Source organism: Podarcis melisellensis (assembly GCF_964234715.1).
Source record: "Podarcis melisellensis genome assembly, chromosome: 10".
NCBI lineage: Eukaryota > Metazoa > Chordata > Lepidosauria > Squamata > Lacertidae > Podarcis > Podarcis melisellensis.
The window spans coordinates 59,301,078-59,325,300 of NC_138542.1; the positions used below are offsets into that span (position 1 = coordinate 59,301,078).

At 43.9% G+C, this 24,223-nt stretch overlaps 2 protein-coding genes across 5 annotated transcripts in view; one reads left to right on the forward strand and one right to left on the reverse strand.

Annotated features, from left to right (window-relative positions):
* Positions 1-309: 309 nt before the first annotated feature.
* On the reverse strand, positions 310-15,227 carry ATP6V1E1 (ATPase H+ transporting V1 subunit E1). Its single transcript, XM_081927470.1, has 9 exons — positions 15,050-15,227; positions 7,743-7,808; positions 6,912-7,021; positions 6,229-6,295; positions 4,319-4,408; positions 3,638-3,706; positions 2,669-2,763; positions 1,588-1,675; positions 310-922 (listed from the first exon to the last, which is right to left on the reverse strand). The coding sequence occupies exons 1-9, from the start codon at positions 15,080-15,082 to the stop codon at positions 860-862; spliced, it is 681 nt and encodes a 226-aa protein (XP_081783596.1). The 5' UTR covers positions 15,083-15,227; the 3' UTR covers positions 310-859.
* Positions 15,228-18,516: 3,289 nt separating this feature from the next.
* The window catches only part of BCL2L13 (BCL2 like 13), a 30,852-nt gene continuing 25,145 nt past the window's right edge, over positions 18,517-24,223 (forward strand). The window contains exon 1 of one of the 4 annotated variants that reach the window (XM_081927190.1): positions 18,517-18,766. The gene's annotated coding sequence lies outside the window, so the exon portion shown is untranslated. Of the gene's footprint in view, positions 18,767-18,808; positions 18,919-19,472; positions 19,698-21,423; positions 21,448-24,223 lie in introns of those variants that run through there. The other 3 variants (XM_081927191.1, XM_081927192.1, XM_081927193.1) reach the window with 3 other exon arrangements.

The following is a 24,223-nucleotide window of genomic DNA, read 5'->3' on the forward strand; positions in this document are numbered from 1 at the left end:
TGGTAAAATGGCTGCTTCTGACCTTAAAAAGCAGCTTGTCTCTTAATAAATCAGATTGCTTACAGTTTGCATAGTTTATTTCCCCAATACCAATCTTGAAGCTTCCAACTTTATAGTGAACTAAATTTTAGTCTAAAGCTCCCTTCTGATAAATGGTACCATTGATTCTCAGTTCTTTTTTTTTTTTTACACTCCCTAACTGAAACTACATGGAGGGAAGGTGTTGCTGTAAAGCTCAGTAACATGGTTGCTTGATGACCCCATACAGACTTATTCCTCTGGGGGCAGAAGCAAAGGAAAAACAACAAGTTTCACACACCTTTTTGTTTTAATGATGTATAGGCTGTGCATGTGTACAAGTCAAGTGTGTGTATACATATATATATATCTATAATTTTTGAAACCACATATACAGAACAAGAATCTGGGGTTGACCAAATTAGCATAAGTTACAGTGGCCCTCAAAAGAAACATATGCCCCCTATTTAACGTAATATCAAACAGCTTTTAAATAAGGAAACCATGGATAAACAACACAGGTTGGCGACATGCTTTGAGGGAAGTAGTCAAAGCAGAGACAGACCCCCAAGGAATCTGTCTCAAGGGACCTTAACGTCTCAGTTTCTGTTTTACGTACCACTGTTCTGTGGACAGAGGTCTTCCAGCCTCTCTTCAAGTCAGGCTAAGCATAGCAGGTATGCAAAAAAAGAAGAAGTATAACTTAACCAAAGAACATACACAGGGCAACACAATATAGCACTGAGTATTACATTTTAAGAGGGGTGTTGGTTTATTAGGGATGCTCCAGCATTCCCTTCACTATGGCAGTGGAATAATTTCCACTGTTACTTGAAGAAATTTAGTCCATGAACTTCCTATTGCTGTTGGCCCCAAAAAGTGCCGTTCGAATGTCTGGCATCATCTGTTGAAGGAAAAAAAGAGAAGCAGTTACAATGTGTCTGGTGATGGCACAGAAGAACAGGAATGCAACATGCACCAAGCACCTTGTTCGATATTGCAGGCGCAGGCATCAGCTCTGAACTGGCTGGAGGGACACATCACACAAACTGTGCAAGACAATGGAAGCAGTCCCTTCCCCATGATGCACGATCCTCTCCTTCAACAAAATGCTGGTGATGAGGACTGGCACCATCAAACTGAGTCCATGACCTCAGAGCAAGCACCTGTAGCCACTATGGGCTGCACTGGGACTGAAAAACTAAAAGGAAACATTCTGACCAGGTAGAACATGATGGCAAAGATGTGGCATCAATGAATGGCCAGAGAGAAAGAGCAGGGAGCTTGCTTCCCCTCTCACTGCCAGAAATCTTCAACTACCAGTTGCCCCAGGACAGCAGAAGTGAAGGGAGGCCCCCATGCATCAGCCAGGAGCTTACAGGCTGCTGAGTTGTGTGGGGCTTGGGACTACTGTAAGATGCCTTGAGAATCATTGGATTGAAAGATGGGATACACATCAAAATAATTAGTGGTGTGCAAATCATTTGCCAAGGATATTAAGATTGGAAGAAATTGGGAGTTCAAGGATGGTGGGCGGGAGAGAAAATGGAAGATTTTTCTCAGGCTTACTTGCTGGGCGATTAGATCCAGCCGGCTTTCCAGAGTATTGGAAACCTTGATTTTATTGTCACTGTTATAGATTTCAACACCTCCAGCTCTATAAGACACAAACAAGATAAACAATGTCTGATTGAATGAAACAAAACCAACAAAACTACTGTTTTAAGTCATGTGCTCACTAATTGTGCTTGAGCATGGGTGTCCGTACCAAAGTTAAATCAGAGCATGGTAAATATTTCCCTCACAATTTTCACTTGTAAGGAAAAGTTTTAATGAATCTGCATGTTTTACAATGATCTTTGGCAGTTGTAGCTAGGGGCATTTGGATATTTGTTTCTAACAAAGCCTAGGTTCCTGATCATCTTACGGAGAAGCAAGATTAAGATATAGGACTTACTCCACAGTGTACATAAGATCACAGACTAACACGTTTACCTGAAAATAAATTCCATAGAGTACAATGGGACTTCCGCATAAACGTGCCCAAGGGGGAGGGGACTATTAAACAATTCCAGCCTTGGACCTAGAAGTAGTCCTCCCACCCTAATCTGTTGCTGCACTGTGAAGCTTTTGAGTGAACTGGCTCTTCAATTAGTCTGGTGTGATAGAACAAGATGGCATTTAAAAAACACAATAACGAGGAAATATCAAATTCTATCCCTTTTGGAGCTACAACTGGATGATCTGCTGTTTTCTGGGTGTATGTGAAAGGTTTATGATATATTGGATATGTTATTGAGCATGTGACAGTGCTAATTCCCATTATACAGTAGACTCTTGGGTTACATTACCTTCGGGTAACGTAACTTTCAGTTGTGAACATGGCAAACCCGGATGTGTATACTTCCGCGTTTCGCCGCGCGTGCATTGCAGAAGAGCTCTATCGCGCCACACACATGTGGACTTTTATGTTGTGGACTTTTTGGGGTACATAAGGACCCCCGGAACAAATTAAGTTTGTATGTTAGATGTTAGAAAGTTATTATATTTTTAACCCCTGCTCTCCACATGAAAGTTCTATGTATAACACTCTGCCTCTACCATGTTATGTAGTACCAATAACCCCTTTTCAGTTATGTATCTTTCTTACATGTCGTCAGGGAGAAATGATTCTTGATCAATATGAATATTAACTTCTTTTTTAGTGGTAGCTTTGTAGACTGGGATGCTCTTCTGGACAGCAGCCTGAAAAAGGATTTATATGGACATATATGTTATATGTTCACAAAGGAAAATAATAATTTGCTCAATTCCATTTACAGTCCCAAAATAATACCACCACTTCATTAGCCTCTCAGGTTGCATAAGAATTCATGCCCCTCACAGGTCATTGGTTAGGCTTGCCATACTTCAGGAAAATTCCTGTCGTGTCCTGGTTTTCGGGTGTAAAAATGACATTGGGGGAATTTTGCTGAATTGGTAAAATATCAGGGGAAACCTGGATGTATGGCAAGGTGATTGAAAAAGCAGTGGAAACAGCTCCAAAAGATTAAAAGCTCAACAATTTTGATGGATTTTTGAAATGGGCTCAACAACTTTGTGTCATGAATTTTGAAATATGGCAAGCCTATCACTGGTAGAACACAAGCTCTGATTTGTCCCTTATGGGATTACATTCAGATTTCAATTGAAGAACTCATGTTGTTTCACTGCGAGTCTAGTGAATTGGAACTGAGCTAGATGGACCAAGGTGGTTTCATTCAGCACATGAAAGGCAGCTTTCCATGTGCAATTCAGGCACTTCCTTGAGGGTGTGCCATTCAGTTTGCAGAACATTGCAGATAAATTGCATACATCCGTTGTTGACAAGGGCCCTGCACAAACTGGATGTGCATAGAGGGAGGGGTGAGCCAAAGAGGTAGGGAAGGGAAAATAGTTATTTATTTAGACCAGGAAAACTGTATGGGATAACACATCTACCTCATGCCACGTCTCTGATCAAATTTGTCCCCACCCCCCTGCTACTTTAACTATACATTTTTTGTGTGGTTTTACACCAAGGAGCTTATCAGCCACCAGAAACTACTTTATGACCATTTAGTAAAAAAACACAATTTACCTTAACCAACTGAAGATCCTGTTTCCGGCATCGGACAGTCATTGAAGGCTCAAGTAACTGATAAAACCCCTTTTAAAAATAGAACAAGAGCTTAATGTGGCTTGCAAAATTTATACAATCCGAGTTGACAAATCGCTAAAGTTTAATGAACACCTTTACAAACCCCAGGACAATTAAAACATATTTAATTTAAATTCACACAATACTGTACTTAATTAGCCTAATGCGGAAGGTTTGCCAAAAAGGAATACAAAACATGGGTTGGATAGGCCTCTCTGGGTAACAGCTTCCAGACTTGAAGGCCCAAAATGTAAAAAGTTCTGCTTTAGCAGTTTAACATTCTGAATGGAGAAATGGAGGTGGTCTTTGTCTGCTGAACTTAAGGGATACAAGCACATTTAGGGAGACAAATGGCAAAGGTAGAAATTTTAGCGAAGATAAGAACTTGACCATTTCATGTTGCATTGGAGTTAGTAGATTACATACTATATACATGTTGGAGTGCTGTCTCAAGCTTAGAGAAACCAGAGGTAGGGAATTTAACTGGGAAACATCCTAAGAAATACAAAGGAGAGTTGATAGTGTGGATTTAAGAGGTCTATATCCACAACTAAAAGGAGACCATAAAGATGCAAGTTATTTTACAGGGAAGTGTCTGTAGGAAGCATGGAATATGTTTACCTGTAGAACTAATCCATCCAACAGACTCTGGTACCTGCCAGTATCCTTTACTACTTTAGCCAGTCTCTGCTTGGCATCATTCAGCAAATCCTACGACGAGAGAAAAATGTGGATAGATCACACCATGTCCTTCAGTCAAACACTAAACCTCAGGCAGACTCCCTCTGCCCCAACCCCAGTTCCCAATGCACAGGCTCAGTTAAGGCATTTAATTGTAATTGATACACCCCTCAGCTTTAAGAACACAAGCAACAAATAGCCTTTCCAGAGACAACCCTTTAAACATAATCTGGGGTGGAAAAATTAAGTTTTTCTACCACTGTGAACATTTAACTTGTAACAGGGCCATTTTATATAGTCACTAGTGAAATGACCATTATGATTCATAGAAAGACTAAAGGACTGTGCAACCGTTGGTCCAACACGCATATGCAGAAACCTGACAGAGACCAGGCCACACTGCCATGGGTGGAGGAAAAGTAATTCCGCACAAAAATCTTGTCCCCAAGTATAGTGATTTATTTCCCCCCTATAAGTGAGCAGCACCCATATATACAGAAGCAAGCAAAAGGGGACATTTGAGGACACCATGCGGGGTGGGGGGTGGGGGAGGTCTAGGTCTGCACCTAATAATACCAGTATTTTGAATAAGGCTCCCTTCCATTGTAATATTTCCCAGACTGCAGTCAATTTACTTTATTCTACAGAACCAAGCCTGCCCCGTTCTGGGTTCTGTTATTCAGTCATACTACAGTTCAACACTATATTATAGTTTTTCATTTTTGACTGAATTCCTGAAATTTCCTTCCAACCCTGGTCACTTATCTAGTACAAATATAAAGTTATGATATAAAGAGGAAGTTGGAGCATTTCATGCATCACAAGCATGTGACTGAGCTGTTTGAGTTGATTGTGAAAGAATTCATGTTTCTTAGCCTTTTTCCTTCAGCCTTCTCTACAAGTACAGTAAGTGTTAGCATATTCTGCCAGAATCAATTCTTAGAGTCAAACTGCAAAAGGGACAACTTTCTCTCTAAAAAGTGATACAGTATTCTGAGTTGTTAAGGGAAACAGGAATTAAACAATGACATTTCTACTGCAGTAAGCTCTGTTTATGGAGTATCATTATACCACTCTCCCCTAACAGTGGAGTGAGCAAAAGGCATTTTGTGGTGACACACACATTAACTGTAGCCCTCCAGCTAATTTTTAATTTAAGCCAATGTATTTCTAACCCGAATAACCAGCAGCAAGAAGGGGAATGTTTTGTAACTATGTTTTATACTGTTATGCCTGTTAAAAGCAGAATTAGGCAAGAAGGCAATGCTGGAAGTGTTCCTTATTAAACATCAAACAAAATCAGAATCCAGCAAAAACAATACTAATGCATCAGGAGAAAATATGGAAACTTTCCCCTGACTTGCTAATTTTCTGTATTCAGGAAGTTGCTCTGTACAGAGGACCATTAACTCACATAAGCCCTCACCTGAAGTAGTGCAACCTTAAGAACTAGAAGAGGCTCGCCCATTCTAACATTTTAGGAGGAATTCCTCCCCATTAACATGCCACTGAGTACAATTACTTTCTCTTTCCCCACACTGTTGTATTGTGCAAGAGTTAAATGCTAGCTGGGGGGGCAGGGGGAGCAATGAACAGGCTGAAAGCAGAGAATAAGCAGGATGCATCCTTTACTTATTTATTCTCCAGTATAGCAGAAAGATCAGTATTACCTTCCATTTATAGTATATATGGACCTACAGCAACATACAAGTTCCAAACCCGAGTATTTTCTACATCAAATAGGCCCCCAAGAGTGAAACCTGAAAGTTTTGTTTTTTTTAAGACACCAGTTGTGAGTCAGACAAATGGCAAGAATCTTCATTCTTTTATAAAGGGAAGTATGTACTTACGGCAATCAGATCATCCCTTGCTTTGAGAACCTTCAGCCTTGCCTGATTCATCAGGTTGGACATCTGACTGCAAGTCAGATGGAAAAACAGAACTGAGTGCCATAAGCTTCAGACAGTCTAACCAGCAGTCATTTATTACACAATCCCCCCCCCCCCCGCCCAGCATACCCCATATTGGATCCAGACAGGCCCAAAGTAAAGCTCTTTGTATACACCCTTTCCCCAACTCTCATAATGTCAGTCCACTTCTGGAATCTCTTTAACCCACCACCAAGACTTACTCAGATGATCACACACAAATCTCTGCTTAAACAGCAATATGCAGCTATTTATCTGAGATCACTTTATATGGAGTGACATTGTTTCTTACATTAAAGACCACTACTTACTGCATTTTTATTACAATTTACCAGTGAGCAGGACCATGACTGCAATTCATTTTGATGGGACACAAGTGGATGCAGAAATTAAGGTGGCTGGAACAGAGGTACTTTTCATCAACACATCATACTCTTCCTTCAGGATTTTATTTATTTATTTAAGGAGGGGAGAACTTCAGGGTCTCATCCCTCAGGAAATGACATGTTGTCTGCGGAATTACCTCTCCTAGTTCTGGTTGGACTATATACCATGTTGGCTACTCGCAACCAAGAATAAGCTAAAGGTCACAGCAGACTACTTACATTTTCTTCTGCTGTTCAATTTGTTTTTCTTTCTTTTCATAGTATTCCATTATTTTCAGTCTCTGTGTCTGAACAAGACGACCTTTCTCAATGTTGAATTCTTCTTCAGCCTGTTAGGAGGAATAAGACTCCATCTGGTATATATGCTGATTTTTCTACTAAAATAGGGTGTTTTGCAAAACACTGCAAAATCCAATTACCGTATTTTTCCATGCATAAGCCTAGGTTCCCCCCCCCCTAAAACATAATGTCCAAAATTTGGGGGCGTCTTTTACACAGATTGATCTCCCCCTATTTTCTTAAATCAGAGTCCCCCATGTCTTATACATGGGGGCGTCTTGGAAAAATTGATTGCTCTCATAGCTAATGAATGTCTTCATTGGCAACTGAAACTTCATTTGGTCCCAGCATCCTACACTTCAGTTCCCTTTTAAATTTTTTTACTAAATTCTACCTGCTAGAGTATGTATACATGAAAACTGATTTCTGTATTCAAGACTACTAAACTAGAGAGGAATGTTAGGCTGCAATCCTATGCACACTTACCTGGGAGGAAGCACCACTGAATTCAGTGGGATTTACATCCAAGTACAGATGCACAGATCATGCTTTATGTTCACTTTAGACACCAACCATAACCTCTCACCTTCTTTGTTGGTGATGCAGTGTTAAAAAGTTTTGTGCATCCACACATAGGGCTCATTGAGACATTTCAGGAGGAGGACTGGCAAACATTCAGCTTGCCACAAATGAGCTTTTAGTTATCTGAAGAAGCCAACATCTTTTATGGAAGTTCCACATGCAGGAATGATACAGATACTTTTTGTTTACCTTAGCATCTATTTCTTCTGCCTTCTCGTTGGCTTCCTGTTCAATGAAAGCCATCATGTGCTTGATCTGTAACAGAAAGGAGAGTTATATGAAAGCCTGCAGGAACATTTTTGCTTTTCAACACCCATGTGTTGTAACCTATGTGTTACAAGAGGGTTTTTTTGCCACCAAGACCGAAAAGTGAGCTTCCAAATATCCAAGCTCGTTTTTTAAAAAATTGTTTACCAATTCTTAGTTTCAGTTAACAGAACATACCCACAAACGGAATACAGAGCTTAACAGTTGTTTGGGAAAGAAAGAAAAATATCAGCTGATAGTTGTGATCATAAATGTTCCAGTGTAGGCCGTCAAATGAAGGACTTCATGTTTCAATGGAGGGTGAATACCACGTTCAAATGTCCTAACATAGTCAATAAAAGGATACCATGTTGTATAGAAGGTGCGAGTCCTCCCCCCCCCCCGATCAATGTCACTTTTGAGAGACTTAATAAAATTTCAAATAATCAGATGAGAGGACAGTCACTACAACCCAAACCAAAACTAGCCCTTTAACTTATTTTACTCCTCCTATTAAGAATACAATGAATAAAAATATAATCCTTCATTTATTAACTGCATCTAGATTAGTGATAGCAAAGAACTAGACGACTTTAAATGCAAATCTTTTTGAAGCTTGGATTTTGTAAGTACAGTATGGGACATTGTGCTCATGGACAAATATTCAAGCTCTTATGAAGTTAACCGCATTCAAAATACAAATGGTCTAGGGACACGGGACAGGTACTCCTGTGCAAATGTTATAAAAGATGATGATGATAAAGCTGTATATGGTTAGATGTGTTCAATCTCCATTTATCTCAGTGCAACTCTCTGCTGGATGATTTGTGGTTAATGCGTGCAGATCACAAGTGCCTGTCTGGGTCAACCAAATGGCCCCATCTGGTCCAGCACCCTGTTCTCACAGTGGCAAGCCAGATGTTTACTGAAAGCCTGAGAGCCAGTGTTGTGTAGTGGTTAGAGTGCTGGAGGAGAACTTGGGAAATGGGGGTTTAAATACCCACTTGGCCATAAAGCTCATTGGGTGACCCTGGACCAGTCACTGACTTTCATCCTAAATCCTAACTTACCTCACAGGGTTGTTGTGAGGATAAAACTGGGAGAAGGATAATTGTCTGCGTGCTACCTTGAGCTCCATGGATGAAAGGTTGCACATACCTGTAACAAACAAACCAGAACCAGAGAGCAACAGCACTCTGTCCACTTGCAATTCACAGTAACTGCTATGCACTGCCTGACAGTGGAGGTGGAACATAGCCATGGTAAAGGTACAGTGGTGCCCCGCTAGACGAATGCCTCGCAAGACGAAAAACCCGCAAGACGAAAGGGTTTTTCGGTTTTTGCGACGCTTCGCTAGACGATTTTCCCTATGGGCTTGCATCGCAAGACGAAAGCCCATAGGGAAATCTCGGGGACCTTTTTTTAAATGCTGGCGGTGGGGAGCAAAGCCTTCCCCCCCCTCCGGACTTCAGAAGAGGTCCAGGAAGGCCGGCGGGGGCGAAAGGCTTTGCTCCCCACCGCCAGCATTTTAAAAGCGGTCCGGGATAGCAGGGAAGCGCTTCCCGCTATCCCGGACGGCTTCTGAAGGCAGGCAGGGGGGGCAAAGACTTTTGCCCCCCCTGCCTGCCTAACCGGGGGCTTTTAAATCGCCCCGGGACTGTCCGGGGCGATTTAAAAGCCCCCGGACGGCTTTTGAAGCCTCCCCCCCCGCCCGGCTTCGGGGCATCATCCCGATGCTGGGCGGTGGGGCAGGAACGCCTCCCCCAGCCGCCCGGCTTCGGGGCATCGTCCCGATGCCGGGCGGTGGGGCAGGAAAGCCTCCCCCAGCCGCCCGGCATCGGAACGATGTCCCGAAGCCGGGCGGCCGGGCGGGAAAGCCTCCCCCCCGCCCGGCTTCGGGGCATCGTCCCGATGCCGGGCGGTGGGGCAGGAACGCCTCCCCCAGCCGCCCGGCATCGGGGCATCGTCCCGATGCCGGGCGGTGGGGCAGGAACGCCTCCCCCAGCCGCCCGGCTTCGGGGCATCGTCCCGATGCCGGGCGGTGGGGCAGGAAAGCCTCCCCCAGCCGCCCGGCATCGGAACGATGTCCCGAAGCCGGGCGGCCGGGCGGGAAAGCCTCCCCCCCCCGCCCGGCTTCGGGGCATCGTCCCGATGCCGGGCGGTGGGGCAGGAACGCCTCCCCCAGCCGCCCGGCATCGGGGCATCGTCCCGATGCCGGGCGGTGGGGCAGGAACGCCTCCCCCAGCCGCCCGGCTTCGGGGCATCGTCCCGATGCCGGGCGGTGGGGCAGGAAAGCCTCCCCCAGCCGCCCGGCATCGGAACGATGTCCCGAAGCCGGGCGGCCGGGCGGGAAAGCCTCCCCCCCCCGCCCGGCTTCGGGGCATCGTCCCGATGCCGGGCGGTGGGGCAGGAACGCCTCCCCCAGCCGCCCGGCATCGGGGCATCGTCCCGATGCCGGGCGGTGGGGCAGGAACGCCTCCCCCAGCCGCCCGGCTTCGGGGCATCGTCCCGATGCCGGGCGGTGGGGCAGGAAAGCCTCCCCCAGCCGCCCGGCATCGGAACGATGTCCCGAAGCCGGGCGGCCGGGCGGGAAAGCCTCCCCCCCCGCCCGGCTTCGGGGCATCATCCCGATGCCGGGCGGTGGGGCAGGAACGCCTCCCCCAGCCGCCCGGCTTCGGGGCATCGTCCCGATGCCGGGCGGTGGGGCAGGAAAGCCTCCCCCAGCCGCCCGGCATCGGAATGATGTCCCGAAGCCGGGCGGCCGGGCGGGAAAGCCTTTGTCCCCCCTGCCTGCCTTCCCAGGGGCTTTTAAATCGCCCCGGACAGCGGAGAAGTCCTCCGCTGTCCCGGGCGATTTTAAAATGCCGCCCGCCAGAAGAGGTCGGGGGAAGGCTTTTTCCATAGGAACGCATTAATTGATTTTCAATGCATTCCTATGGAAAACCGTGCATCGCAAGACGAAAAACTCGCAAGACGAAGAGACTTGCGGAACGAATTAATTTCGTCTTGCGAGGCACCACTGTAAAGGGACCCTTGACCATTAGGTCCAGTCGTGGCTGACTCTGGGGTTGCAACGCTCATCTTGCTTTATTGGCCGAGGGAGCCGGCGTAGAGCTTCCGGGTCATGTGGCCAGCATGACTAAGCTGCTTCTGGCGAACCAGAGCACGGAAACGCCGTTTACCTTCCCGCCAGAGCAGTACCTATTTATCTACTTGCACTTTGACGTGTTTTCGAAATGCTAGGTTGGCAGGAACTGGGACTGAGCAACAGGAGCTCACCCCGTTGCGGGGATTCAAACCGCCAGCCTTTTGATCGGCAAGTCCTAGGCTCTGTGGTTTAACCCACAGCCCCACCCGCGTCCCGTAGCTTGCCACATTTAATAGCTTTATCCTCCATGGATCTGTTTATCCTCTTTTAAAGCCATTCAAGTTGGTGGCATCACTGCCTCTTGTGGGACTGAGTTCCATAGTTTATGCACTGGGCAAAGAAGTGCTTTATTTTCTCTTCCCTCAATCTCCTAACATTCAGCTTCATTGGCTGGCCCAGAGCTCTAGTATTATGAAGACTTCATAATATCACTCTACTTCCAGGGGTCCAGAGGATTTCTACTTCAAGATGTTAAGCAGTTTTACCAAATGTGTAGGATAATATACAATCTTCATCCTGGGTGTGCAATGCCAGGCAAGAGACCATAGCTCAGTGGCAGAGCATATAATTTGTAAACAGCGTTAGAAACTGAGATATGAAAGCTTGGAGCTAAATGGCAGCTTAAACCTAGGTTATGGGTGCAATAACAGAAATTCTAGGCGTGCTTTTTTTATACCGAGAGTACAAAGCTGAAAATGAATGAGCTGTAGCTAAAATACTGTGTTCATTTTTCTCATGGTCTAGTCCTTCCCCTGCCCACCCCACTAATATTCATAAGAGGGTTTCTTCTCCAGTCTTCAGAGAGTAGCTGGAAGTGGGGAGGCAGAAAAAGGTCCTCCTTTCCTTCCACACTGCAGTTTTAATCTGAAATCTTTGGCGCAGTACTGCACCCGGAGCTCAGAAACTGCTTGTGCTAATGAACTTCCATGTCACAAAATGTGAATAGAACAATGGGAGTTTTGAACACTGTTTGTAAACTTCTGTATGCCTGCAGTGGTGATACAATGACCACTGAGCTATGGTCCTTTTCCTGGCATTGGAGAAGTCCCGGTATCCAACATCTCTGGCTGGAAGATCAGGTGATGGGAAAGCTCTCTTCCTGAGATACTGGAGAACTGGTGTCTGGGCTCAAACAAAAAACTGACCTGCTCCCAAAGTAAACCTCTTAATAACAGTAAGAAGCATACAGTGGTCACTTATGTGAAGAAAGGCTCAGCTCATGGATGTTAAACACTAAGTAAAACTTATGTACTCTGCCTGTCAGCTGTGAAGGGACAATGTTTTACCAGCACTGGCTGGATCTATGCAGAGTTCAGCACAATATTCCATCCCAAACCTAGCTCAGGGCAGTTCTACTAGGAAGGACACTATTTACAGTCAACAGGACAAGCTCTAAAGGACAGCCAAATCACATGCACTGTATATCAAAAAATTCCATTGTGCAAACGTTCCTTCAGGAAAATGACTATTTGAACTGAGTGTTGTTGCTATTTTCATATATATATATAACTCCCGAAGATCAATATTATTAATTTTCTGTAGAAGTCCTTAAAGTGGTATTTGGTATTAAAAAAGCCACAATGAACCAATTAGAGTTAAATGTTACAAATCCCAAAGTTCCACATGCTCCAAAGGTTCAGTTGTTGGGACCAGAACTTCCTATTTTCATCAGTTAATGTGAGTCTTAATAATGGGCTTTTCCAGATCTTTCCCCACACATACACGATGTGAAAATAACCCCGCTGTCCCTTTATAATCAATTTCACACCTGCTTCTCTCTTCCAAATTATTTCAAACATGAAGCTACAAGGCTTACTTCACTCACTTCTAGTTTCATAGTCTGAAGATGAAACATTCCTCTGCCCTCTTACAAGAGAGTTCCAAAATATATCCTCTGTTTACAATCAAACCATTATGTTGGGATAAAACACATCTTACTGATAGTCATCTAGTCCAGACGTAAGCAGTATAAGCAGAGAATTTATATGTCTTTGGTCAATGGCTGAGCAGTCACACTTCAAAGCAAGCTTGTCTTTTAAAGAAATGTTTTTATCCCGTTTTTGGTGCCCCTTGGTATACAAGCACAAGTAACAAGTAGCAGTGGCACCATATTATGGCTTGCGAGCACCCAAGGTCTATCATTAATGCCACAAGAACCCTTGGCTACAAATTGGTTCTAGCTGGACTCTCTCAAAGCCCATTTAAAAAATAGCAAAAATACAAATATTTGTCCTTCCTTTATTGTGTCTAATTCAATAGTAAGACACTTTAGCTTCCTGTCTAAATTCATTTATATCCAACTTTTCCACCCAATAGTCATCCTCCCCTCAAACTCAGCCAATTTTTACTTTACAAATGATTTTGCAACCCCACATTGAGCATCTTCTACTACACAGCAAATCCTCACTCCTTTCTAACCTATCCATGAACAAACCATTAATCTTACACTGGTAATAACACTATGTATTGATAGTTGTGAATATGGAAACAAAGGAAGATAGGACTGGGTACAAGACCACAACCTTTTGTGAACAGCAAACACTTTCCAGCTATCTACTGCTTGAGATATAATTAGTCATTTTTACTGCAAACACTTCAGTTCAAGGACACATACTCAAGGACAAGGTAGGACATGACAATGTGAGACCCATAACCAGGACAATCAAAAGTAGCTTTCCTCACCTTCTCAATACATCTCAAAAACTAAAAATGTGTGCAATAGTGTGTTCCTGTTTGTGCACAAGGAACTGGGGAGGGGATAACTTTTCACATTTATTCATTAAGAACACAACCATGTAATCTTGCATATTAGGTGGTGAAAATTTCTAATGTCCCCCTCAACAAAAAATACACACATGTATTTCAGCTTCAAGGTTAAATCCCATTGCAGCACAGTAGTAAGCATATTTACTTGGAAGTCCCAACAGGTATTCTGCCCAACCTCATGCAAATTTACTTCAGAAGAAACCCCAATGAACTAAGTGGGAATTTACTACCAAGTAAATGTACAAAAGGACTTTCCTGCTCTGGTCACTTACTGCCAGAGGTACTGGATTATAAAGTGGATCTCTTCTCCTTTTTATAGCACATTAACTATTTTCCTGTGCACATAAATAACATGGCAGATATTCAAAAAGGTGTTTAGGAGGATGTTTCATTGAACACAGTAAGGCTTGCTTCTGAATAAACCTCACAAGGATTGTGCTTCAAGTTTCATGCATGTACACTTCTACAGCTTCATTCAGCCTATGCATGTTGATTCAGAAGAAAGTCAAGGTAGACTTTCCCAGTGGGATTTAGGAGTAGAAGGTGTTAACACCGAAACTGAGCATACATAGGACGAAGCCAAACAGTTATTGTTTTATTGATTACCGTTGTATTACCACCTTCTCCTCCAAGAAGCTCAAGGTGGAACACCTGGCTCTCTCCTCCTAATTTTGTCCTTTTGACATCCCCAGGAGGGTAGGTTAGGCCATGACCAGCTTCATGCCTGAGTGAGGATTTGAACCCAGGTTACAGGCCAAGCACACTTAGCGCTACACCACACTGGCTCTCTATTAAACATTTGGGGGTTTTTGAAGAAAAAAATAATCAAGTAACCCGTTCCCCTTAAAAATCACAGAATTGTAGACTTGGAAGGGACCTCACAGGTCATCGAGTCCAATCCCCCTGCAATGCAGGAATCTCAACGAGGTCATACATGACAGAGGGCCATCCGACCTCTGCTTAAAAACCTCCAAGGAAAGCGCGTCCAGCCAGTCTTTCACTGCCTAAGATACAGCAGGGCGGTATCCAAAGAACACTTAACCATAAGGAAACAAGATGCAATTATTTGAGAACAGAACCGAATGCAGAAAGCAAGGCTAAACCCAGGTCCCTAACACATTCTCTCAACCCACAGAGCGGCTCTTCAGACTCTCAGGGTGCAAAAGGTATTTCCCTAGGAGGAGAACCCCCCGCTCCAATCATTTCAACCGCTGAATTCCCTTTTCCACAGCTTAGAGAAAAGGACGCACGTCACATGACAGCCCGGCCCAGGGGGCTCAGGGCCGCGAGGGAAGGGAGAGGCCGGATGGGGTTGATAAGGGGGGTCTCACAGTACCTGCTTCTTGACGTCGTCATCGCTGAGCGCCATTGTGAGAGCGAGCGGAGGAGAAAGCGGACCCAGACGGACAGGACAATCTAGGCAAGGCAAGGCGTCCGCTCGGGCCGAGCTCCTTGGAAGGCTGGAAGGGAATGGGATCAAATCCGGTTCGGGTCACTCAGCAGCTGACGCAAGTCTCCGCCCACCCTTCCTTCGTCACCGTGTCCCCGCCCCTTACCCCCTGGCAATGCGCCAATGGGGAGGCAGGGTCCGTCCCGACGCCGCCCAGTGCGCCCGCGCTTGCGTGATGACGTTTCTCATCTCGGCTCTGAGGTCACGGCTATCGCAGCGATAAATAAAAGAATATAGAGTGCCCCTCCTCAGCCTTAGTGTAGAGAACTTCCAGGCTCGCGTTGAGCAAAGAGTTCCACAAATCGCCACCTAAGGAACCGCCCGGAGAAATTTGTAGAGCAACCCCGACATGTTCCTGCGTTTATGGTTAGGAAGACCACCTCGAAATGAAAGGTGTCAGGAAAGGGAGTAGCGCTTTGTCATTCTAACTTTTAGGTTTCATTTCGAGGTGTTTTTTTAAAAAAATATTATTTTAAAATAGTAGTGCCAACGCAAGCTTCATGTTCCAGATCTCAAATGAGTTTTCTGCTTGGGCTTCTCAAATAGTGCCCTCATTGGGTTTCTAACTTTCGTGCAACTATTATAAACTGAGTACTAGTAACCAACTTTATCGTTTATTGCAAGGGTTTTTTTCGGGAGAGTGGGTGAGGATCTGTAGCAGAGTACGGATTGCAGTAAGCCTGCAGTGTAGTTCCATGTTATATACTTAAAACAGCTGTGATATTTATTACTTATTCAGTATATTGTTGTTGTTGTTAATAATAATAATACTTTGCCTTTTTCCCCTGAAAGGGACTCAAGGCAGCTTTTGGATAAAAATAAGAACAGCTGGGAAAAAAATAATAATTAAACAATAAACACCAATAGAAATAAACACTATAGTTATAGGTTTGTGGTACCAGTGTTTGTGGGTGCAAGTCACCCATAATTCTTAAATTCAGTAAAGTTTTAATTCATCATGGTTTGACTAAACTGTGCCAAACAGACTGATGTTGGTCTAGCCATTAACCCATTAGGAGACAGTTAGCAGAGACAAAAGGCCAGCGGTTCAGGAGGGAAGGGCAGCATTGTAGTGGGCAAAGAGGTAAGTCACTTTTGCAGGCTGGGGTGAGGTGTGGAGTAGACCAGGAGGAAGTTAATCTCTTTTATGCTGCAGAGAGGGGTCAGACATAATGTCTGGGGTCTCTTGAATCTGAGGCTGCAGCAATGAGAGGAACAGGACCCTCTTGGGATGTGATTCTTTCCATCTAGACTCAGGTTGTTTGCAGCACTGAAGTGACTCTGGGGTGCAAGCCTGAGCAGTGCATATGAATAAACAATGTATCATAAAAAACATCACTGTCTCCGCTGTGCCTCATTTCTGGAGGGAACAGAAACTCTGGGTAAGCGCTTGGACTCCTGGAATCTTGCACTGCTGTGGAAATTGGGGTGGGGTGTAACAATAAAAAATAAATTAAACTATACAAGTAATTACAATAAAAACTTTACAACATCAGCTCTTTAATTAAAAGCAGTCGGTCTTCCCAAAGAAGCCCAGGGCAGCAGTTGAGGGCAGGGATGAATCTGACAGTGCTTACAAGTAGGGTGGAACTCTGTTCATGGGTCTCTGAATTATTTGCAGTAGACCAGCAAATGTTTCTAATTCCTAAATGTTTCAGCAACAGCAAGAGCTTACTCCTTAATTAGGCTGTTGAAAGAAAACCAGGATTTTCAAGTGAAGCAATTCAGATTGCAGTTCTGGTTTGGAAAACATATTCCTAGGTTGAGCATGTAATTTTAACCTTTAAAGCCCTATACGGCCTAGGACCCTCATACTATGGGACTGACTCTCCTGGTATGTCCCACGGAGGACCTTACGGTCTGCAAACAAAAACATCTTGGAGGTCCCGCGCCACAGAGATATTAGGCTGGCCTCAACCAGAGCCAGGGCTTTTAGGGCTGGGGCTCCGATATGGTGGAACACTCTGTCACAAGAGGCTAGGGCCTTGCGGGACTTGACATCTTTCCGCAGGGCCTGCAAGACAGAGCTATTCCACCAGGCCTTTGGCCAAGGCACAGCCTTTGGTAATTTCTTCACAGAACTCTAGCCCAATGGTTACATCAATTTGATTTGAAATGATTTTATAATGAATTGATTTTAGAATGCTGTACTATTTTACTGTTGTTAGCTGCTCTGAGCCTGGCTTCAACTGGGGAGGGCGAGATATAATTTTTTATTTTTATTTTTATTATTATTATTAGCAAATCCAGTTCCTAAGTTCTATGTCTGCTCCCTGAAACACTATTACAGGCTGGAGGTTAGGCTAGAAATGGGAATAGGGGTTGGGTCAGTCAATGTGTCTTTTTCCTTGTCACAGCAGCTCAAGCTGTAACATGAAACCAGCATAGTGTCTAAGAGCCTAATCGTATTAAATCTGCTATCTCCGCCTACACACACTACATTTTAAGACTGAGTGGATGTAGACTTTGTAGCTTCAGCAACAAGGTAGCGCTCCCAAACCCTATTGCTCAGCCTCCAGCCAAATGAAGACTTAGGCAAAATTCAGAAGCTTGCTTGCTGTTTTGTGACGTTTTGAGTGGTCCTAACAAAAGTAATGTCTGACCATGGATCTTGGCTGTTTTCTTATGGATTAGTATGGCCTCCTTTACTTGTTGAAATAAGTAGTTATTATTCTGTTTCTGATTAGAAACTAATGCTGAGAGATAAGTAACTTGTGCAAGGATTCTCTGTAAATTCAAGAATGTGTGGACCTATTATTAATTAAAAAGTAATTAATTCAATCTTCGGTTAGCAACCATCAACAGTGTAGGCACAACGACAAGTAAACAATGAGGCCCGAAGGGAATTAAACACAGAGAAAACAGGTTGGGCCAAATTATGCTAAAGCTTAGGTAAAAGTAAAGGGACCCCTGACCATCTCGCTTTACTGGCTGAGGAAGCCGGCTTACAGCTTCGGGATCATGTGGCCAGCATGACTAAGCCACTTCTGGCGAACCTTCCCTCCAAAGTGGTACCTATTTATTTACTTGCACTTCGTGCTTGCCCCAGGCTCCAGCAGGTAGACTTGAGGGGTGGGCCGGTTTCTATTGAAGTAGATCCTATAAGCATGAAATCAGCTCGTTCCTGCCAGTGAAAATCGTATACTGTATTGAGTTTGCTACCGTTCGCTTTTTGACCGGAAGTCCAGGCTGTGTACCGCTCTACCCTTTTTTTCTATCTCAAAGGCCTCGGCGACCGCACAGGCGGCCGAGCTGGGAGCGAACGAGCACGCACAGGCGCCGTTCCGTCGCGATGGCGTCACGACGCCCGCAGCGTTTGAGGCGGGCCTCCGACAGCCGCTGCTTTTTTTTTTGCCCTCTTCTATCATGGCGGCGATGGAGGCTTTCATTTAAGAGCTGATTGGAAGCGTTGCGCGCGCGCGCGCGCGCGCGCACACACACACACGCACGCATATACCTACATATGCACAAACACGCATATATACATATATAAACCTTCATTCAAGCGCGTGCATGTATATATCCTAACGCGGCCCCGCGGCCCGGACATATTCCTCTTGGCTTTGACCCAGCGCTCTTCCCCGCCGTCCTCGTGAGACTCGGGTAAGCAAAACAAAAACACACTCCGGAGGGGCGGGGCGGAGGGGGAAAGAGCCGAGCGCCTCAGTCTCCTCGCGCGCGAGGTCACCGTGTGGGCGGTTGGGCGACCTGCTTTGGGCGCGCGCTCCGGGCGGTTGGCGGCAGCCCCTTATGAGGTGGGTGGGGAGACGGTGGCTTCTTCCACCCCTTCCCTACCGCCGCCTGGCTTCTCCTTTAAAATATTCACTGTGGTGGTTTCTGCCCACCCCACCCTCGTCCTGTGTAGAGTCTGCTTCATAGGCTCCCCACCCGCCCTACTTGAGGCTGGTGTTTCCCTCATGGCCTCTCGCCTCCTCACCCGCGTCCCTTATCCACGGTTCACGTGCGTGAAAGGCGGGACTTTTCCCGGCACTTGCGCCTTCGGGCGGTTTCTCTTTTGAAGGGCAAACTAATTCCCCCTCCTCCTCCCGTCAAGGAAAGGGGGGACCGGCTGAGGTGGGGGGAGTGTTGCGTGTGGTATTGTGTGTGGTGTGGGTTGTTTCTCCCCATGTTCTTTCCCCGTCGTTCTCGAGTTTTTAATAAGGTGGTCAGGGAATGCAGTGCCAGGCAGCCCTCTCCCCACCCCCCTCTTTTAAAGAGTTATTAAAATGTCGGTCAGTTGGAGCTCCCCCCTTCCCAATGCGTGGCGTAAAACCCTAGTTATCTCCCCTGTGTTTGAAGCGGTTGAAGGACAGGCCCCTCCTCCCGGGGACTGAGCAGGGTCAGCGTTGTTGACAATGGTGTGCCCTGTCAGCTGCCAGATCTCTTCTGCTCCCAGAGAGAGCTGCTGCTGATTGCTGCTGCTGCTGGAGGAGGAGGAGGAGTGTGTGAACGTGCTCGTGCTTGCGTGCACTTGTGCTGCATTTTCTTCTCGTTAGCATCTCCCTGCTTTACAGCTGCATTTCCTCAACAGTTGGTAAGAATGGCGTTCTTTGCATGGGTGTGATGGTGATGATGGGAGGGGGGAAGGCAGCACCGATGCTTGGTGTTCTTTCAAATTTATCCTTACAAGAGAAGGCTGTGCTTAAACCCTGGCCCTATGTAGTATCTACTGCTATTGTTTGTGAGCTGGCAAACCTTCACATCCAGAAATACAGTACAGTACCTGCTTAGAACTCCAGAGTTGTCTACACTTGCTAAAACTTTCTGAAAAGTGATATACTCTTTCATTGGTGTGTTTGCTTATATGTACTGTTGTGACACATTTCTTTTGGATGGATATTGTTGATCAACATCTTGCTTTGATTTTTTAAATAAAAAAACCACACACATCTAGCTAGGTGTGCTTCTAACATTGCTCATCATTGTAGTTATCTTGAGAGTATTGTTCTCAGAGATTTGCTCAGTCTTTCTGCTTACTTTACATTTGTGAAGGAGACTTTGAAAATATGACTTTTATTCTTTAACATTTTAATTGCTCATATTAAGAAATGTACTTTCACAGCACATGGATACATTATTGAATTGATGTGGGTTAGGTGTATGGGAAGGAGAGTTCAAAGTATGGAAAACATGAAACCTTCGTGGGAGATAATTCAGTTAAATCCATTGAAAGCGTCTCTTGTTTATAGAAGATTGTGGCAGTATAAAGTTAAACTAAAACCACAGCTCAGATAAAGTACTAAGGCTTTTGTTCCACCACCCCACCCCACCCTACTGTTTCAGTCTTTTGAGAAAATGGTGTAACTATGATAGATACACTTCAATTTTCAAAATTCCACAGAACCAGATGTTCATAGATAGATGAGGTAAATCTTGAATGTTAGTTACTGCAATGCTGCCGGTAAACATGGATAATATTTTACAGACTTCTGCCTATAATTTCCCCTGGTATCTAATGTGCAGAGGTAAAACTTTAAAATGAAATAAAATTTGAAAGGTGAACTGCACTGTCAGCGGGGGGCGGAGCTAGATATGCAATGCAGACAAGTTGATTTTGAAATAGGTGTTTTCAATATATACGTATCCTTGTGGAAAATTCCCAACAAGCTCAAAGCTCATCTAACCAAACTAACTTTGTAATCTAATGTCAAGTGTGCAAGTCATGTTAAGCCACAAGGCTATATAGCTATCATGTGGTTTAGTTCTGGATTGGAAGACTCAAATGGATGAGAACTGGCCTTCTTTGCACATTAGACTGAGCCATAGTTTAACTGCTGTTGTTGAATGTGGAGGAGCAGTATGATAGCACATGCTACTGAAGTAGCAATAGCTTTGTTCCTTCCCTGCTCCTGCTGCTGCCACACTGGCAGGAAACAAGGCATGATCTGGCTTGTCATTTAAATCCAGGCTTATGGTTTGTTTCTTTGCACCAGAGAATTGTAGAGTTGGAAGGGACCATGAGGGTCATGTAGTCCAACTCTCTGCAGTGAAGGAATCTTTTGCCCAACGGGGGCTCAAACCCACAACCCTGAGATTAAGAGTCTCGTGCTCTACCAATTTAGCTATCCCAGGCATCCTGGGTATCAAACACACTTTGAGAACACTGCTTTTTCATATTAGGAATGCAGGAAACTGCCTTATACTGAGTCAGGTCATTGAGCCTTCAAGTTTGCTATTGTCTACATTAACTAGCAGAAGCTTTTCCAGATTTCAGACTGGGGTCACTCCCTGCCCTACCTGGAATTAAGGATTGAACCCGGGATTGTGAACCATGTCAGTGACAGGTACACAAAAGGGGGCAACTTGTTGCAAACTAAGTTTGCTATTGTGACTTTTTAAAATTATGGTGAATGATTTGGATGATTTATATTCTACCTAATTGTAAAACAGAATAGACTTCAAAGCTGTGTCTTAAAACACTGAAGTCTTGCATAATGCTTCAGGGTCTCTGGTAAGCCTTCATATTCTAGACAATAAAAAAGCATTAAAAGTGTAAGTAGCAGTGCTTGACTCCAATTGAATCAAATTATACATCTACAAAATTATATGGTGAAATGTAAACAGTCTTAAGAGTATCACAGTTTTGAAGCAATTGCATATTACATATTTAGAAAAAAAAATTATTACATTTGTGTTCCACCTTTCTTCCAAGGAGCCTAAGTGGCATACATGGTTTTCTTTTTTTAATCCATACAACAACCCTCTGCAGTAGGTCAGTCAGAGACAGACTGGCTGACGATTATTCAATGAGCTTCATGGCAGATTTAATTCTTATGAAATAATAAAGTCTTGTGGCTCTTTAAAGACCAACAAACTTGTTTATGGTACAAACTTTTGGGAGCTACAGTCCACTTCATCAGATGCATGGAATGCTATCCTAAGTTAGCAAGTACACCCATGTTTATTATACCTGCCAACTTGGAAAAACATTCCATGTATCCGATGGAGTGAACTGTAGCCTATGAAACCTTATGCCTTCATAAATTTGCTAGTCTTTAAGATGCCACAAGACATCTTGTTGCTTTTGCTATCTTAGTTGCTTTTGCTATCACAGACTAACATGGTTACTCCTTTGGGGTTGAAATATTTTTGTGGTAAGTGCAAACATAGCAAAGCCCTTTTTATAAGAGGATTATAACTGTTTATTCATTGTTAACCATTGCTTTTCTGTATAATTGATATGTAACCCATTTGTGGATTAGGATCACTCGAAGCATCTGGAGATACCCTTCTGACTGATTCGATTTTTCCAAGTCAAGTGGATAATGAAAGATTTTAGTGTTTGATGTGGTGTGCAAGGAGATGCTGCCCATAAATTCACTTATATATTGTAAATTTTACTTAGTTAACTTCAATGTCTTGGAATGGATTCCATGGTTGAAATGGGGAGGTAGCAATCTTAATTGCTTTGTCTAAGGTCAGGGCTGAACATATAATGCAAATTCTTCTTAAAAGCATAGATACCTGTTGATCTTTTAGCAGAAACCCAAAAGCCACAGTTGAAAAATATCTTCATTTGGATTTAAAATGAAGTGCCACTACTTCATTACATTTTAGTTGATTCAATTTCAGATACTACCCTATTGTGGCTCTTGCAAATTCTTAGGTACCAGAAACACATTTTAGGTGCTTGCTTCTTCCAGTTCAAGGGTATATTAACTTGTTTTAAACATTATGGTTTTCTCTTGCACTTTGCAGAATATACACTGACTGTGTTTTACTTCATTTCCGTTTTCTTATCAGCCCTGGCCAGAGCAACATTTGAGAGGGCACATAGGTGACAGACTGCATTCTTATCTCCTCCTCCCACTGAAAGTAGCCTATTGGCAAGTCCCATTGCCACATCTACTGTAATTCTGTTCTTCCGTTCCAGAAGTAGTATTACAGTGGTACCTCGGGTTAAGAACTTAATTTGTTCTGGAGGTCCGTTCTCAACCTGAAACTGTTCTTAACCTGAAGAACCACTTTAGCTAATGGGGCCTCCCGCTGCCGCCACACGATTTCTGTTCTCATCCTGAAGCAAAGTTCTTAACCTGAGGTACTATTTCTGGGTTAGCGGAGTCTGTAACCTGAAGTGTATGTAACCTGAAGCGTATGTAACCCGAGGTAGCACTGTATAGTGGTGCATACAGTAGGAGTTGACAGCATTTTGCCACAAAAGGTGTTACATTTGTTGCATAACTACAATAATATTGTTTTTTTCAAATCTTTTCCTTGCTATTTTTAACATGATTCATAGCTATTAAAAAAATTACGCAGCAAGGGCTTCAGGCATGGGAAATAGCCTGCAAAGGATTCCAGGTATACTAAATAATATGAAAAGAGGTGAGGCTTCCTGAGTTGTCTAAAAGTGGTAGTGTTCTACTTACAAAAATGAATTAATTCTAAATGTTAGAAACTGATGCTGCCCAATAAACAGCTTTACCTTTTACTTATAGAGAGGCTGAATGAATTATATCTGTTAAATTTTACACTACAAGATATAGCAGTGATGACTGCATCTGAACAATTGTTTTCAAGTAGTGTCTCTGAAGAGCATTTGACATGACAAAAGAGGGAAGTCACATTTTAGTTTGTCATTGAATTCTGAAACATCTCTTTAAAAAACTGTCTGGGAGCTACTCTTTAAATTTTCCTCAGTGAGTCCAAAGTAGTGTCACTGAATTAAAGACTTTGTGGGAATTCAACCAGAATTAATTCAGTTCTGCTATGATCAAATAAACCTGCAGAAATGTGCATAAACTTTCAAAAGAACTACTGATATTATTCTTTCTGAACCTTAGTAATTTTGAATATAGTACAGTTATGTAGTAGTGTTCTGGATCTTCCTCTTTCTCTCTGGGGAAGAAGTAGAATATTTATTTCATCTGCTATGTGTTTCTGTAGTTTGTGCAACTGTTGTTTGACATACCATAGGGATGTTTGAAAAGCAACTTGCCAATGGGCTACTTTCAGTGGGAGGAAGAGATATGGATTTAACCTGCCACCTATGTACCCTCTCAAATGATGCTCTGTCTGGCCGGTGCTGATAAGTTCTGGCACAATTGCATTTTGTATTTT